Genomic DNA, 18,043 nt, shown 5'->3' on the forward strand with positions numbered 1-18,043 from the left:
AACGTACACTTTAATGTATGTTCGTGAATGTTCGGCGAACATGAAACAATCACAATCATTTTATGTAATGTTTGTGTTCGGGATCCGAACCGAACATCGGGATGTTCGCTCATCACTACTACCTATTTAATTTTATACTGTATGGGCTAATAATTTATACTACATCCATATATTAATTACTTTATGCAATAGTGAATACTGTGTGACTGTATTATAGACTATGTATTTTTTGCTATATGTATTATATGCCTTTTTTTAGAGAGAGATCTGGTATTATTTGTTCATTATATAGTCATATTATTTTGAGAAAAAGCATATCTGAAAATGCCCTGTGTCATTGTGTTTCCTTCATGGCCTTCTAGCACCAAGGCTGCTCACATACTGATTTGTTTTATATAAATTTAATTGCCCTAGAAAACAAAATTTTATTTTTTGTTATGTAACTTTGTTGTCTGGTGACGTGTTGCTCTATTCTGTCCCTAGAGTACAGGGTTAAGTAATGTTTTTTCTTTCTTTGGTAACACTGACAGGAATATGAACATAATAACACAGATCTAGTTCAATACTTCATTCACAATATGTTTACTGGTAGTCAGTAGCAGGGGCCTTACGGGTAAGACAGTGTAAGTCTGTGTCTACTTCCATGAACAAGTCTGACACCTGTCTTTCTTCAATAAACATGAAGATGGTAGTGCCTCTATAGAATTTTCCACATAATTCCAATAATCCATAAGAAACAAATAATATTGCCACACCTTGACCACTACCATTTCCTCCCCCATACTATTACTAAACAAAATCCAGTATACAAAGAACAGTATTCCCCCATACACTGACCCACAAAGAAAGAGATACCAATGGTACACAGGCTCTGCACAAGATATACACTCACCGGCCACTTTATTAGGTACACCATGCTAGTAATGGGTTGGACCCCCTTTTGCCTTCAGAACTGCCTCAATTCTTGGTGGCATAGATACAACAAGGTGCTGGAAGCATTAGTCAGAGATTTTGGTCCATATTGACATGATGGTATCACACAGTTGCCGCAGATTTGTTGGCTGCACATCCATGATGCGAATCTCCCGTTCCACCACATCCCAAAGATGCTCTATTGGATTGAGATCTGGTGACTGTGGAGGCCATTTGAGTACAGTGCACTCATTGTCATGTTCAAGAAACCAGTCAGATGATTCTAGCTTTATGACATGGCGCATTATCCTGCTGAAAGTAGCCATCAGATGTTCGGTACATTGTGGTCATAAAGGGATGGACATGGTCAGCAACAATACTCAGGTAGGCTGTGGCGTTGCAACGATGCTCAATTGGTACCAAGGGGCCCAAAGAGTGCCAAGAAAATATTCCCCACACCATGACACCACCACCACCAGCCTGAACCGTTGATACAAGGCAGGATGGATCCATGCTTTCATGTTGTTGACGCCAAATTCTGACCCTACCATCCGAGACTCATCAGACCAGGCAACGTTTTTCCAATCTTCTACTGTCCAATTTCGATCAGCTTGTCCAAATTGTAGCCTCAGTTTCCTGTTCTTAGCTAAAAGAAGTGGCACCCGGTGTGGTCTTCTGCTGCTGTAGCCCATCTGCCTCAAAGTTCGACGTACTGTGTGTTCAGAGATGCTCTTCTGCCTACCTTGGTTGTAACGGTTGGCTATTTGAGTTACTGTTGCCTTTCTATCGGCTCGAACCAGTCTGCCCATTCTCCTCTGACCTCTGGCATCAACAAGGCATTTCCGCCCACAGAACTGCCGCTCACTGGATGTTTTTTTTTTTTCGGACCATTCTCTGTAAACCCTAGAGATGGTTGTGCGTGAAAATCCCAGTAGATCAGCAGTTTCTGAAATACTCAGACCAGCCCTTCTGGCACCAACAACCATGCCACGTTCAAAGGCACTCAAATCACCCTTCTTCCCCATACTGATGCTCGGTTTGAACTGCAGGAGATTGTCTTGACCATTTCTACATGCCTAAATGCACTGAGTTGCCGCCATGTGATTGGCTGATTAGAAATTAAGTGGTAACGTGCAGTTGGACAGGTGTACCTAATAAAGTGGCCGGTGAGTGTAAGTGATTACAGTACAGTTACATCCAGTGATTCACAAGTGATGCCTTCAGTAAGTGACTCACAGGGATAATTTTCTTTTAAACTAATCTTTGTTTATGAGGTTTTTTTTTGTTTTTTTTTACAAGAAACAGATGTGCATTTACCACTCTCATGAAGCATCATATACAAATAATAACAAGTCCATATAAGGAAAGTGGTAGGGGGGTTAGGGAAGGGGTGGTGCGCAATACATTAAACAGTGTGGAAAAGAGACAATAATCAGTCCATGACATGAGTAGGTGTTGGTAAGCCATGGTATCTTGAGGTGTCCCAATAAGGCATAGGAAGTCCATGCCAGCAAAGGAGAGTAGGTAAATGTGCTTGGTTGAAAAACAACACAAATGCGCAGATGATAACAACCTCCAATGTCTATCGGAGTCCACTGCAGCTTTGGATAAGGAAACAGGAGCACAAACAACAGTCTGGGGAGATCCTATAGTGCTGAATAGGTAGCACATTTGGGCCTCAGGAAGGATTCTTATAAAATGCAAAAAGAGGAACATACACATAAGATGAATAAACACATAACATTGGGGGTATTTACGCCATGCACCCTATGGTAAAACTGACATGTTATCTATGTTCCTCAAGTCGATATGATTACACCGATATGCAACTTTTAGAAATGAGCGAACCTCGAGCATGCTCAGGTCGATCCGAACCCGAACTTTCGGCATTTGATTAGCGGTGGCTGCTGAACTTGGATAAGGCCCTAAGGCTATGTGGAAATCATGGATATTGTCATTGGCTGTATCCATTTTTTTCCAGACAACCTTAGAGCTTAACCCAAGTTCAGCAGCCCCAGCTAATCAAATACCGAACGTTCGGGTTCGGATCGACTCGAATCTCTAGCAACTTCCATGACTTTTATTTTATTTGACAGCTTTTAAAAAATTAAAACCTTTCAAAAATGCTAAATGTTCCTTAAAATTGCTCTATTACCATGCTTGTAACACTTTTATCCTTATGGTCTGTGGGGCTAAGTGAGGAATAATTTTTTGCGCCATGATGTGTACTTTCTATTGGTATCTTACTTGCGTATATGCGATTTTTTGGTCGGTTTTTATCACAATTTTTCTGGATTTGATGTGACCAAAAATGCGCAATTTTGCCCTTTGGAATTTTTTTTACGCTTATGCCGTCTACCGTGGGAGATCAGAAATGGTATAATTTAATAGTTCAAGCTATTACGCACGTGGCGATACCAAATATGTTTGTTTATTTATTTATTTGTAATATGGGAAAAGGGGGGTGATTTAAACTTTTATTAGGGGAAGGGATTTTATATTATTAAAAAAACACTTTTTTTTCTATTATAATGGCCTGCTTCAGACTATATCTATGGAATGCCGAGCCGAGATCAGCGTCATTCCGAGGCTGAGCCCCGGCCGGCTCAGTACGCCGGATCTTCCCACCTGATCGCATCGCTGGGGGGAGATCCCGCCACTAGACACCAGGGAAGGGGCTGAAAAGGATAGTTAGATGCAGCTGTCATGTTTGACAGATGAATCTAACTGTTCTTATTAGCGGGTATGGCCGATCGGCGGCATCCGGGATTGCGGCGGTTCAGAGCGGGGCGGCGGCGCGACCCCTCTCTGAACCTCCTCCCCCCGCAGGATGTGCTGGTACATCCTGCGGAGGGAAGAGGTTAAACTCTGCAGTATTTTTTTTTTTTTTTATTAAGGATCTTAAGTGAAAGGCAGAAGTAGATTCAAGAGCAATAAGAAATATAAAGTAAAATTATTCCTCTTCCTGCTGGATATAATTCTGGCTGTTGCTAAAAGCTGTGTGTTAAATCTCCTTTCCTTCACACATAGAGTTTTGGAACTTCTGGCTGCAGTAGCTGTAAACGAAGGTGTTTTTCTTATATTTAATATGTGGGAAAAAAATCCTAAATGTTATTTGGGTGCCTAACACCCCACCAGAAATACAACATTTATTTGTGCTTGTAAACTAGGGGTTTTCACATTAGAAATCAAAAATAGCTCTTTACAAATACATTCCATGTATGCTTGTCTGAAGATAACATTTATGAATACAGCTGAAATATAATTCAGTGTTACTGATGTCAGTATCATATTTAAGTTATTTAATATTTCCATATTAATGTGTAAATAGCAAGTTAAAATAAAATAGGGATGGATTGCAAATGCAGAAAACTGGGTTGCACAGTGTGTGAGCTTCATATATCCAAAAATACACCAATATTTAAATAATGTATTTTTCACTTTTCATGTTTTGAAATTTATTTAAATAAATCAATAAAAATCATTGATATAGTTTTAACTGCATGCATGCTTTAATGCAGAGTGAAACATATGAAACAATATATAAATATATATGTGATTCATTTTATAGATAATTCTTTGCAGCATGCACCCTGGTGTGGGCTATTCTGTATTGATTTTGTTACTGTGCTGACTTAACTATTTTGTCTATACTACATTGCAGACATTGCAATATGGAACATCTGTAGGAGCACCCTAGGGTTTTAGCAAAATACTTTAAATTTGGTTGTAAGATATTCAATACGAAAATAAATAAAAAAATAAAATAAAATTTAAAAAAGCAGTTTTTTTTTAAACCTTGGTAAGACTTTGATAGTAGAACCATTTCATTGCCTGCCAGAATCGGGACCCTAATACCACTGCTTGTCAGCAGCCTCCAATGTCAGCACCTACCACCACGCAACACTTTCAGTGCCAGGGTTCTTCTACTTCTGTTGGAGGCAGCGGCTCTCAGTCAGTACCATCCACCTCTGTCTCCTCTATTGGGCCATGTGGTCAAACACCACCACTGCTTAGACAGAAATCGCTGTCTGAGTCCATGGACCGAAAACAGCAGTATACCAACACCCATCCAACAGCACTGAAGCTGCATGCTCAACTTGCTAAACTGCGTACCTTGCAGTCGCTCCCATTCCAAGAAGTGGATTCCAAAGCTTTCAGGGAGCTTGTGCCCATTCGAAGTGGAAAGTACCGAGTAGGGATTTTTCCAAGCAGGCAGTTACATCTCTTCACAGATACCTGCAGAAGAAAGTTTCCAACTCCTTGGGATTTTCTGTCTCCAACCGGTTGCACCTCAGTGGTGACTTGTGGAGGCAGTAGGGGGTGACTGATTTGTATACCTACTTATGGACTTAAGTACTACTTAGTCATATATTCTTTTTTTAATTGTACACTGTGTTTACATAGCCTAAATTTTAAATTCAGAATGTCCAGATTGACTAAGTGCTCCAAGTAGGTCGATTGATTGTATCTGTTTTGATTATCTTGAAATACAGACAGCATACTGATAATTAGTGTGTCATCTGCTAAAATTTGAACTTTTATGGGATCCTTTAATCCCAAAAAATGGACCATATAAGTGCAGGTCCCAATTTTTTTCAGAACAGATCAGTGGCCAATAACTATTTTGTTAAAAAAAAACAACAGATGTGTGGATGACCACAAAGTAATTTATGGCTATGTTCACAAGTGGCGTTGGCAGCGGTGGTTCCTGTTGGTTGTGGTATCTTAAAGCGACTCTGTACCCACAATCTGACCCCCCCCCCCCCCCCCAAACCGCTTGTACCATCAGATAGCTGCTTTTAATCCAAGATCTGTCCTGCGGTCCATTTGGCAGGTGATGCAGTTATTGTCCTAAAAAACAACTTTTAAACTGGCAGCCCCGTGACCTACGGGAGTGGCCTAGATTGTGTATGCATTAGGCTGGAACAACCTCTCTATCCCTCCACCCCCCACCCTCCTCATCATCAGGAATGCTCCAGGCAGATTGCCTCCTATTCGTCAGCTGTGTCAGCCCGGCACATGGGCTGGATCATTAAGCAGCTGTGCAATGTTCAGCATGGAGAAAATGTTCCAGTGGCATTCCTAATGGTGAAGAGGGTGGGGAGAAGGGACGGAGGGGTGGTGCAAAGTTAGGGCACAGATATTCCCGAAGGGCACGGGGTTGTCAGTTTAAAAGTTGATTTTTAGCACAATATCTGCATCACCTGCCTAATGGACCCCAGGACAGATCTTGGATTAATAGCTATCTGAAGGTACAAGTGGTTTGGGGGGATAAGTTTGTGAGTACAGACTCGCTTTAAGCTGTGTTGTGGCTGCTAGGTGGGTGTGGGTCACTTAGGCACTTGTAACGGTATACTCGAGTGGTGTAGATTCCCAACCCCGGTGAAACAGGCGCTGTTTTCACAGGTTTGGATAACCCAAGTGTAACCTGGTATGTAGGTGCAAAAATGACTGACAGAGTCCAGTAGCTTAACCAAAATAGCATACGTTTACTGAGATACTTTTCCAGTGCAAATACAGAATAAGAATTTTCATGTAGTTGAAAGGTAGACATTGTTGTATTAGCAGAGGTGAGAGTAGAGGAGTGTCTTGAGGTCCAGTCCAATGTAGCTTTGTACTCCCTAAATTCCCGGTAATTCCCTTTACAGTCGGGTTACCCATCCTATAAGGGTAGTATGAGGCCCAAGATCCCTGCCCTGGGTGAAGCAGAGTTCCTGAATTCTTACAGGAAAGCTTTGCTTTAAGAAGTAGAATATGTAGGCTAGCTGCAGCTTTGTTCTACTGGGGTCAGTTCCTATATGGATACAGATCACTACCCTGTGCTGTGTTGAGAGTATCCCTGGTATGGGCAAGTTAATCCTCAGATGACATCCTTTCCTCCTGAGAAGTCTAGCAGTGCATGCTAGCAGTTACTGTACTTGCTAACCTTGCTGGTGGTACTGTACATTATTCTAGTTTAGGTGGACTGATTGGCCTTTGGGTGTGTCTTTAATTGAAAAGTCTTTTTAATAGTTAAGATGGTGAAAGGTCTGTGAAAATAGCTCTGTGTGTGAACAGCTTAAAAATAACATTTGTTGTCATCATCTTTATTTAAAAGTCCGTGCAGGCAATGTCTGTGTGCATTTGACGTCCGTCATTCCATTGACTTCAGTGCATTTCTTTCTTTTTTTTTTTTTTTACTTAGTGTGAACATAACCTATGGGTCCTTTTTCTGTCCAGGAATCAGGATCCTGATTTACAAGATAGAAAAAAAACTTATAAAGTGGATAAGGCCTTTTAGAGCTGAAATGGTGCCTTTAACTCATGGGTGAATAAAGCACATTTCTGAGCCACTTTGAAGTGATTTACTCTCTACATATCTGCTCTGGATTATATCTAGAACTTGGTTAGATCTATCATAGGCGAGGTTCACACAACGTCAAAAAACGTCCGTTTTTACATTTTTAAAAAATGGCAGTTTTTGCCGCGATTTAACTGACTGCAATGGCAATTCATTGAATTCAATGAGAGGACGGACGTCCAATGCACACAATGCATTTAAAAACGGTAAAAACGGCCGTTTTTCAATGCATTGTGTACATTGGACGTCCGACCTCCCATTGACTTCACTGCATTGCCACTGCAGTCAGTTAAATCGTGGCAAAAATGGTCATTTTTTAAAATATGGCCATATTTCATAACAACGGCCGTAGTTGCACAAATAACGGGCCGTTGTTATGAATAACTGTCGTGTTTTTTACGTAGTGTGAACATAGCCAGTGTTAGGCTGGGTTCACACACAGTATATTTCAGGCAGTATTTGGGCCTCATGTCAGGTCCTCATTGCAACCAAAACCAGGAGTGGATGGAAAACACAGAAAGGCTATGTTCACACAATGGTGAAATTGAGTGGATGGCCGCCATATAACAGTAAATAACTGCCATTATGTCAATACAACGGCCGTTGTTTTGAAATAACAGTAAATATTTGCAATGAAATGACAGCCATCCACTTAATTACAACATTATGTGGACATAGCCTTTCTATGTTTTCAATCCACTCCTGGTTTTGGTTGCTATAAGGACCTGCCATGAGAACCAAATACTGCCTGAAATATACTGTGTGTGAACTCAGCCTAAGAAAGCATAATTCAGAACAGATGAGACTTATATTTAGAAATGAGCAAGGTGTTAAGACCTTGCTGTATACTTTCTGCTGATGAAACAGAAGGAGTAGACATTCCTTAGGGAATATTTAAAAAAAATGTACAGTAGTTGTTTAACCTGACAAAAAGTAGATTCAATATGTTCTTTGTGATTTAAATATGTATTGGTAAGCAGGAATCCATTGCATCACCTGCTCAGCACATTTGTACAGTCATTACAGCTACATCTGAAAGCTGTTAGACTTTATAGTTAGAACACTTAGAACAGTGCTATCCTCAGGCCACATCTACATTATTAGAAGCAGCAATTTACATGTTGACGTGATGGAACATGGCAGCATGTTAAACATTGCAAACTGACTGAGCAATAGACGTGAGTATTCAAGATATACAAACATTAAAGGGGTTTTCCGAAATCAGAAATGAACCCATTTGTCTGTTGATAGAGGATACCACAGATAGATGATATCACCATATCTCAGAAGTAGTCATTTTTCATTTTTATTACTCTGCTCAGCTCTTTGCTTCACAAGCTTGCTGTGAGTGGGAATACCAATACGAAGAGGTGACAGGATAGATCTTTCACATGTTCAGAGTTATGGATGTCACATAAGCCAAAGATAAACACCAGGCATATGGTAATGAGACTGCATGTAAGACTTTCTGGTGAAGACTAATCATACTGCAATTAAACTATTTCCACACAATATTTCAAGCATTCCTGTCAAACAAAAAAGGAGATTCTCAGCCCGGCTATTATTCCTTAAAGGGGTACTCCAGCGTGGGGGCACTTTTGCGCTGGGACCAGGGCCGAGGTGGCCAAGGGAAAAGACGTCCACTCACTTTCCTGGTTCCAGCGGCAGGTCCTGCATCGCGGCGCTCCGGTGCCCGATTCCAGGCCGCTTCCGGGTGTCTGACGCGGGCCCGAGACGTGACGTCTCAGGTCCGCTTAGCCACTCAGTGACGGAGGCGGGATCCCGGTCCCAGTGCAAAAATGCCCACACGCTGGAGTACCCCTTTAAGGCAAATATATTCAATGGCAGGGTGTAAAAAAGAACCAAAAAAAAATGTAATAAATAAGAGAAACACAGCATAAATGCTCATTCAATAGTGGAGAAACATTAATGTAAATGCCAATGTTCCAGTAGCAGTCCCAACAGGGCATGCACATCCGGCGGGGCTGACCCAGCAAGGGGCCACAGTATACATTGGCATCCCTTTCTAAGAATACTACTATAACACAATGTTAATTTAGCCTTACTAAGTTTGAGTGTTTTAGCTACGACTGTGCAAAATGTACCATACCAAAGAGTTCAGTGAATTTAGCCCTTTCCAGGCTCCAAATTTAAATATTTGCCACACAAGATTAAAAATGTGACATTTTGATCAGTCACTCTGCAGACTGTATCAGAGATGTCACAGCATGCCCTTAGGACAAGCAGATGTCCCGATTGGGTCACTGTACCACCATTGAGATCTTTCAAAACGTTTTTAGATGCTGCAATTGCATTTGATCACAGCATCTAAAGAGTAAAATGACAGATATTGGAATGATCTACGATGTCTGTCATCACGGACTGATGCTGTCAGCACATAGCTACTAGCAACCACCTGGTATAACACGGGCCCAGCTCCCAAGCCTATTTCATACTACCTTGCCTTACCCATGCTATAAGTGGGACTACTGTGGTTCTGTAATAAGATGACACTATTCTCACAAGCCAGGTTGCAATAATAGGGCTTATAGATGACTAAGAATCTTAGATGAGAAATATTGCAAAGAGGAAATATCTAGGAGTTACAAAAATCCACAATTTGGTAGAACATGCACTCATAGACCAGGCTGTGCTTCTTACTGCAGAGTGACAAATTTTGCCTGGAACTGACCTCAGCACAAAACCTTTTCATTGGTGCTTTATTACGTTGGTAACATGAATGAGCATTTGCACACCTAACGCTGCCTTGTGCAATGGCAAGTGTCCGCTACATTGGCACAGTGAGAGACTGTAGTAGTATACCACTAGACTCTGGACTAATGTAATCATGTCCTTTTGGAGGGATGGTTCTTTTTTATCATCTGCCATTACATCTTGGTTTGGTGGATGACTGGGGGAAATAATTAAAAAGTGATCTGTATCCTAGAATAGACATTTTACAAATCCACCAGGCTCAGATAATTCTTTATATTTATATTTTAGATGATAACAAGGTGATGTAATATGTTTGGTGTAGAATTATTAGTAGCCTGTCTCAACCATCTGAACATATTTGGGATAAATTTAAAAGCTAATTGAAGCTAAATCTTCTCACCCAACATCAGTGACATCACAAATGGCTGAATTGACACAGTTTCATAACATCTCAGAATCTCTTGAAAAGTAAAGGCTGTTTTGCCTCAAATAGGACCAAACTCCTTTTTATTGCCCATGGGTTTGGACCATGATGTCTAACAAATTTATATAACCACTTCATAGGGCGGATGAAGGTAAAGTTAATTCCAGCTATTGCTGCTGAAGCCTTGCTGCATAATATAGGTGGCTCTCGCTAGGGATGGCACTGGCACAGTTCTAAGCTTGTTCCAACCAACCAACCAACCAACCAACCAACATAACATTCAATTGTGGTAGTATAACATTCAACTATAGGGAAATACATGAGATGAGGTGAAAAAGAGTGGGATAAAACTAATTTACTGTCCACAGATGCCTCTACAATGTGCAAGAGAAGGCTAACAAGATTAAGGAGATTAATGTTCTTTATATAAAGTTTGTGATTGGACAAATTGCATGTGTTTGCAAGGTTGTTGTTTTTTTTTAATCTACCTTTTATATTTTGAAAGTCTGACCTGCTGTTATAATGTAATGAACTTTATTTAAACTATGTAGGTCATTGACTGAAAATGTTATTTCCCTAAGACTCCTTAACTCTCGCTGTTCGTGAAATGCTGTTCTATTACGTTTACAACTAAGTAACACTCATTTCTCTTTTTACTAGGTTATTCATACCATCACAGCCATAGATAAAGATGACACAGCAAATGGACAAAAGTTTTATTTTTCTCTGCAAGAAAGTCAAACACAAAACCCAAATTTTACTTTAAGAAACAATGAAGGTAAATAAAAAAGAAAAAAGAGCTGCTATTTATTAATTCCTACCTATATGATTTATAATATAGAGTACAAGAGAGATTAGTATTAATTTTTTTAAAACCTATGCTGCTTCTTTTTCTTTTACTTTGACTTAATATAAGCCTTTTGAATTATACTGTATTAGAAGTCAGTGCCTTCTTTCAAACATATGCATAAGATACCCCCTCTGCACAGTTAATACTTGCCTTGTTTCCTAGGCTTCTGTATCAAATTTATTGCAGAAAGGTTAATATTATTTATAAGGTATTAAATTATAGTTGTTACTTGAAGAAGTTATCCAAAGATTAAACAAAATGCATATATAACTGGCATATATAGCTGCCGGGAGAGCTTCGGGAGAAAGAAAGCGAAAGGCGCCGGAAGATCCCGAAGCCTCTCTCATTCTCCCGAAGCTCTCCTGAGATGCTCGGCTGTCCGGAAGAGGTTCAGCTAACTCCGTACCCGGCACAGGTAGTTTACGTCATACTGCCTGCGCCGGGAACAGTACGGGAGGTGCATGGAGGCCGGGAACGGGCCCTAGGTGAGTTAAAGGTTTGTTTGTTTTTTTTAATTTATCTGCAGCTAACCCCTGCCTGACCGCAGCCTGGATTTACATTTTACAGCGTATAAGGCAAACCCCTGACAATCTGATTAAAAGTCAGGGGTAGTCTTATACGCCCAGTCGCCTTATACGCCAGAAAAGACGGTACATTTATTTATTGCTAGATAAAGAGACAACATTACCTTCAGCTAGCTCATCCTATATGGTTAAAGTGTGCTTGGCACACGGGCCCGCATCTGGATCAGAGGCAAGATCCTTCGTTAATCTGGGAAGTTGGATCCAATGGGGGTTGTATGCAATATGCATTATTCATTGCAGCTCCAGTATCCATGGAGGCACAAACTTACGAATTAACAGAGAACCTTGGCGCTGATCCAAAAGCAGGCCATTGTGTATTTTAATTACACCATCATTTCATCTTGTGTAAAAACATTATTATTTTATTATTAGATAACACAGCAAGTGTTTTAACAAGAAGGAGAAGGTTTAGTAGAACATCTCAAGATATTTACTACCTTCCCATTGTTGTTGCGGATGGTGGAAGCCTATCTTTAAGTAGCACCAGCACCCTGACTATCAGAGTATGTGCCTGTGAAAGAGATGGACGTGTACGAACTTGCCATGCGGAAGCTTTTCTATCATCTGCTGGACTAAGTACTGGAGCCTTAATCGCAATTCTGCTCTGTGTTGTCATTCTCCTTGGTGAGCATTAATTCAATTAATGAATGTATTTAGTGAGTGCTTTTAGTTTTAAATTGGTATTACCATATGTTCAAAAATATATTCACACAAATAAAACTTAGGTTGCACATTTGTTAATTATACTGGAAGCATCTGGACTGTGGTGACAGTTATTGTTCTGATTCAATCAATTATAATATAATGATTTTTAATATATTCACTGCTAAATATATTCCTCCGCTGCATAAAGTAGATTTAATAGCATAGTTTGTATATTTTATTTTTTTAACATTGAATAATTATGAGGCATAATGAGTTTATTGTTTGCTATGTTTGTCACAAAAGTTGTTAACACCTCACATAAAAAAAACCATAATGATGAAGAAAATCATGTGATGAGTAAAATATGGGACCTCTATGTCACTTGTCATGATAAAACAATGTTTTGTATGTATTACATTTTCAGGGTAAGGTTATGTTCACAAACAGTAAAAAAAAAATGTGCTGCATTAAAGTCTATGGAGAAACAGCCATCTGTACACACATTATAACATTTTTAATGCACAGATTGACAGTTGGCTGTAATTTAACACTTTAAGGCTATATTTCCAGGTCTTTCTTCTTCTTCTTCTTTGTCAGTTTGAGGCCAAACAACGACTGTTATTTGTGGGAACAAATAATGACATTGTGGGAACATAGCCTGACATTTGACTGTGATGTAACACACGATTAGATTCATGATATAGTGGTGTTTTATAACTATTTTACAGTTGTATTTTGCTTTTATATTACTTTCTGTAAACATAGCCTAAAGACTAAAAAAACAAAACAATCAATGGTGCCTTATTTTGTACATTGTAATAAACACCAAAAAAATACATGCTAAAATATTTATGGGTAATGATCTTCAGAGCCAGCCTATTATATTTTATAGTAGGGAAACTCTGTTGCTAACGCTATTTGGCTCCCAATGACAAAAAGAGTTGTGGCATAGTGAGCGCTATTTGTAAGCTACATTTTAATAAAGTGGTGTGTCACATACCTCTTCTTTCTTATTTGGATTGCCTTAGCACAAATAAATAGTTAAACTGTTCTTGTGCTGATAGAATTTACATGAAGTTACCCAATGACCCAATCACCAGCTTTCTACCTAAAATATAGTGCCTCTGCACAGTCAAGTAGTCATAAAACACCAGAAAACAGTTGTTTCATGCTTAGTTCTGCAAGCCATTTAATTTTTTTTATTTTATTTTATCTACCAATTTTTGATTCTCAAACTACTTTTTATGGCTACTGGAAGGTATAAAAGATTACTGACAAGACCAGTTAACAGGATTTTCACATTAGACATGTCATAGCCACATCTGCCAAATTCTAAAGCTCAGAAAATTAGGCGGTCTCTAAGCTTGCTCAACTATTTTCAGAACTACTCTAGACACCAATGGAAAGAAATAGTCAGTGTCTGGATGTGGCTTCCCTTATTACCCCTATTTTTATGACAGATACACCATTCATTTCTAAGAAAGAAGTACGGTACATTTAAACTTTTAAACTTGAATTTCCAAGGGTACACAAATGTTTTTAGTATATGTAAGTAAAATTAGAACAGTTATGTAAGTCGCCACAAAAACAAGTATTTATCATTATATTTAAAGTAATGTACTTTGAAGAACTTCAAATTCCAGTCACTGAAAATGTCATGTACTGAAAGATTTGCTTTAGGTAATGATGAACATAGTCAAGGCATATACATGTAGTGCATGATTTCTGTGATTTGCTTCAGCTTGACAGAAGCTGTCATCTCTTTATATACTGCCTTGTCAGAAAACAGGACAAAATTTTATAAGAAAACTTCTATGATTTAATATCTACTATTAGACACAAATATTCATCCAAGTTTTATCATTTAAATAGAATACGAAAAAAATATAAAAGTAACAAAATCTTTTCTACCATTTCCTAATATTATCCAGTGACAGCCAATTAACACTCCAATGAACAAGAACATGGAAGGTGAAGGCAAAGGTTTGCTGCTTCTCCCCTGTGATAATATTTTACAAACATTAAATTGAACCTACAGTAATTTGAGTGCCAATAGGATGAAATTCAGCTTTACCATTTTAGACCTATCTATAGTAAACCATATGTGACTTGACAAATATACTAGAAAAATCATTTTACTTCTCTGACACATCAATTGTATACAACAGTGTCCTTAAATTAATGGCATAGCTACCATAGAGGCAGGATAGGCAGCTGCTATGGGGCCCAGGGATGTGCAGGGAAGTTAAGAGCCATCCTGTGTGCTTCTTCTTAACCCCTTCATTACTGCTGTGTGTAAATGACCCAGAGTTCATTTACATGCTGCAAAACACAAAAGGGTTCAAAGCAGAAAAGAAGGAGATCTCTGCCTCACTGCTCTGATAACCCCTGACCTCTGTTCTCCTGAGCTTCTGCAGAGGTCAGGGGTTATCAGTGCACTAGCCATCTCTTTCTCTTCTTCCTTTAACCCTTTTTTGTGCTGCAGCATGTAAGTTAGGTTTGTGTCACTTACACACTGCAGTACAGAAGGGGTTAAGTAGAAGGTAGTCTGCTCCTGCACCTATGTATTTAACCATAATGACTCCTAATGGGCCCTTATAGTTAAATACAGTGGACTGATAGAGCAAGCAGCCAAGCCATGGCTTCCTCTGGCTACAAGAGATTTCATTTTTGGCCACATCACTGAGTATATATATATATATATATATATATATATATATATATATATATATATATATATATCTTTGTTTTGTGGAGGGGGTGCATACAGAATCCTAGCTAAGCCTCTTTCTTAGATGTGAAAGGCTGCTATTTCATTTACTTCTTTATATTATTGATTTGGAAATATTTTATCATTAGATATAATTGACCATACAAACATATTCCAGGAGCACCTAATCCATTTCCTACACACAGATCTAGCACTCTTTAAAAATGTCACCACAGTTGACATGAGTTATTGCTTATTCCATATGTTTAGCAATTTAACAATTTACCCTTAAACCTCTGCTTACTTTTTAATCTTCGTGAATCAGAGGACTCATCAGATTTAATCCTTTCTATGCCAGTGGTCTTTGATATGTGGTTGCCAGAAGATAACCGATGTAAACTGATCTAAAAACAACATTTTGGTTACATTTGTACAACATTGTAAGGAAGTAGACTATGGGAAATAATAGCAAACATTTGAGCATATTTTGAGAAAATCACCTTTATTGAAATACAATGGCTATTCTTACAGTTCTGGTGATAAATATGTTGTTGCAGTAAAATATATTGATTAACCCAGCACAGCTATATCTCTTTATGTTATAGTGTTAAAATGACAAATGTGCAATCTGTTAATTGGAGTTATTGGTCATTAATTTTTTTTTTTTCTTAATTCTCCCCCTAGCTATTGTTGTTCTTTTTATAACTCTCAGGCGAGGAAAAAAAGAACCTCTTATAATTTCGGAAGAAGATGTACGTGAAAATGTAGTAACATATGATGATGAAGGTGGAGGGGAAGCAGACACAGAAGCTTTTGATATTTCAGCTCTTCGAAATCCATCTGCAGCAGAAGATTTAAAATACAGAAGAGATGTAAGACCAGAAGTAATGTGTACACCAAGACATCAAGATCAATCCGCTGTTGAAACAATCAACGTTCAGGAATTTCTCAATCAAAAGTTGGCTGAGGCAGACCATGACCCAAGTGTTCCCCCATACGACTCTTTACAAACATATGCTTATGAGGGTCAAAGGTCTGAAGAAGGATCCATAAGCTCTCTAGATTCTTTAGGGACACCATCTGACCAGGACTATACTTTTCTTGATGACTGGGGACCAGAGTTTAAAAAACTAGCAGAACTCTATGGAGAAAAGGAATCTGAAAGAACAAATTAGTTTCCTAATACAAAAACTGTTTTATTTTACAAAACAGCTCAAAGCATAACCACAAAAAGAAAACAAACAAAAAAATAAATTGATACTTGGAACTCAACAAGTTGTTCACTTTTACTGTAGAAACAAGTGCCATTTTCATATATAAAACTGGGTTTAAAATTTTGAAAAATACAGATAAAAAATATTTTCCCTTGTGTATATTTTTTAATTGATCAATAAAGTTGGTGTTGCCACATCCATAAGAATATTCTAAACACACAGAGCATTCATATTTTACACAATTGCATCATCACGCAAATATAGAAACACAGAAGTCTTGCCTTGTCCTATGCTTAGGTAGTGATTTGACATGCTGTACCTTTAAATATCTTTTATTTCTTCAAATGCAAACTCCTTAAACATGCACACTTACGCCACGTTAGGCAAATATATGCAAAATAATTCATGGAAAATATCCTTATATTTTGGGAGTTCATGTCCTGTTTCAAATTGAAACTTTAAAATATTTAACTACAATAAGCCATTTTATTTAATATATAGAAGTAATTGTCCAAAGTTCATTTACCAGGGCTATATGCATATTATATATATGATATATCTACTATTATCTTAAGTAACAATCCTGGAAAACCTCTTTAAAGGGAATTTTTTTACTAGTGTATGATGATAGAAAAAGACAAAGACAAAAAAAAAATGTAATGATTTTGGTAGATTTTGTTTCCATTCTTAAAAGAGAACTCATATTTGAATCATTGTGTCTAATTTTGTAAATCCATTATGTATATTCTCCAAAAATGTCAGTTGTTGATCCCTGCATGATAAATATATGGAGCAAGTCATCCACAAGACATCCAGATAAGGGAAAAACACATTTAGTTGAAAAGATCCATTTAGCCCTCCTGATAATCAGTTATCTAGACAATAATACAAGGGCTACAAGACAACTCCGAGCAGAAGTATTGTGCGATAGCACACTTAATATTAATGAATGGTGTTGCATTGCGACATAACCCAACTGCTACACGACAGTCACAAAAAATACATCTTTGATGGATTGTTGGTGAAAGATTGCAAATTACATCAGATTATGACACCATTAACCTCAATGCAATTTGCATGCGACGGTGACCTAGTTATGCAACAGCAAGTCATGCTGCTTAAGGCTGGGTTCACACTACGTATATTTCAGTCAGTATTGTGTTCCTCATATTGCAACCAAAACCAGGAGTGGATTAAAAACACAGAAAGGATCTGTTCACACAATGTTGAAATTGTTGATAATGTTAAGTTGCAGCAATAACGTACATATTTTGACAACGCTGTGTGAACATAGCCTTTGTCTTTTATTCCTTCGTCCATTATTTTAGACTCAAAATGACGGACGTTATTTTAAACCGAGCTGAAAAAACGTATGAAAATCCTCATACTGTAAAACAAAGTTATTCTTACATAGAAACATAGAAGATTGTCAGCATAAAAAGACCACTGGGCCCATATAGTCTACCTTTTTAGTATTTCCCTTATTACTTCAGGATAGATGTTTATGCCAGGCATGTTTAAAATCTGTAGACATGAAGTCACAGCTAAATACGTCCATCAACCACATGGCTGCCTCTTCTGTGAGCATGCATATGACTTGGGAAACACTAGACTTCCTGTGTTAAGATTCTATGGTGAAAAAAAAG

At 38.4% G+C, this 18,043-nt stretch overlaps 1 protein-coding gene across 1 annotated transcript in view; it reads left to right on the top strand.

Moving 5' to 3' along the window:
- The window catches only part of LOC138784621 (cadherin-18-like), a 295,998-nt gene extending 279,581 nt beyond the window's left edge, over positions 1-16,417 (top strand). The window contains exons 9-11 of the mRNA XM_069960244.1: positions 11,055-11,172; positions 12,201-12,452; positions 15,868-16,417. Coding sequence (XP_069816345.1) covers positions 11,055-11,172; positions 12,201-12,452; positions 15,868-16,358 — 861 coding nt within the window. The 3' untranslated portion in view covers positions 16,359-16,417. The remainder of the gene's footprint in view (positions 1-11,054; positions 11,173-12,200; positions 12,453-15,867) is intronic.
- Positions 16,418-18,043: the final 1,626 nt, after the last annotated feature.

This window comes from Dendropsophus ebraccatus, chromosome 2, assembly GCF_027789765.1.
Source record: "Dendropsophus ebraccatus isolate aDenEbr1 chromosome 2, aDenEbr1.pat, whole genome shotgun sequence".
NCBI classification, from domain to species: domain Eukaryota; kingdom Metazoa; phylum Chordata; class Amphibia; order Anura; family Hylidae; genus Dendropsophus; species Dendropsophus ebraccatus.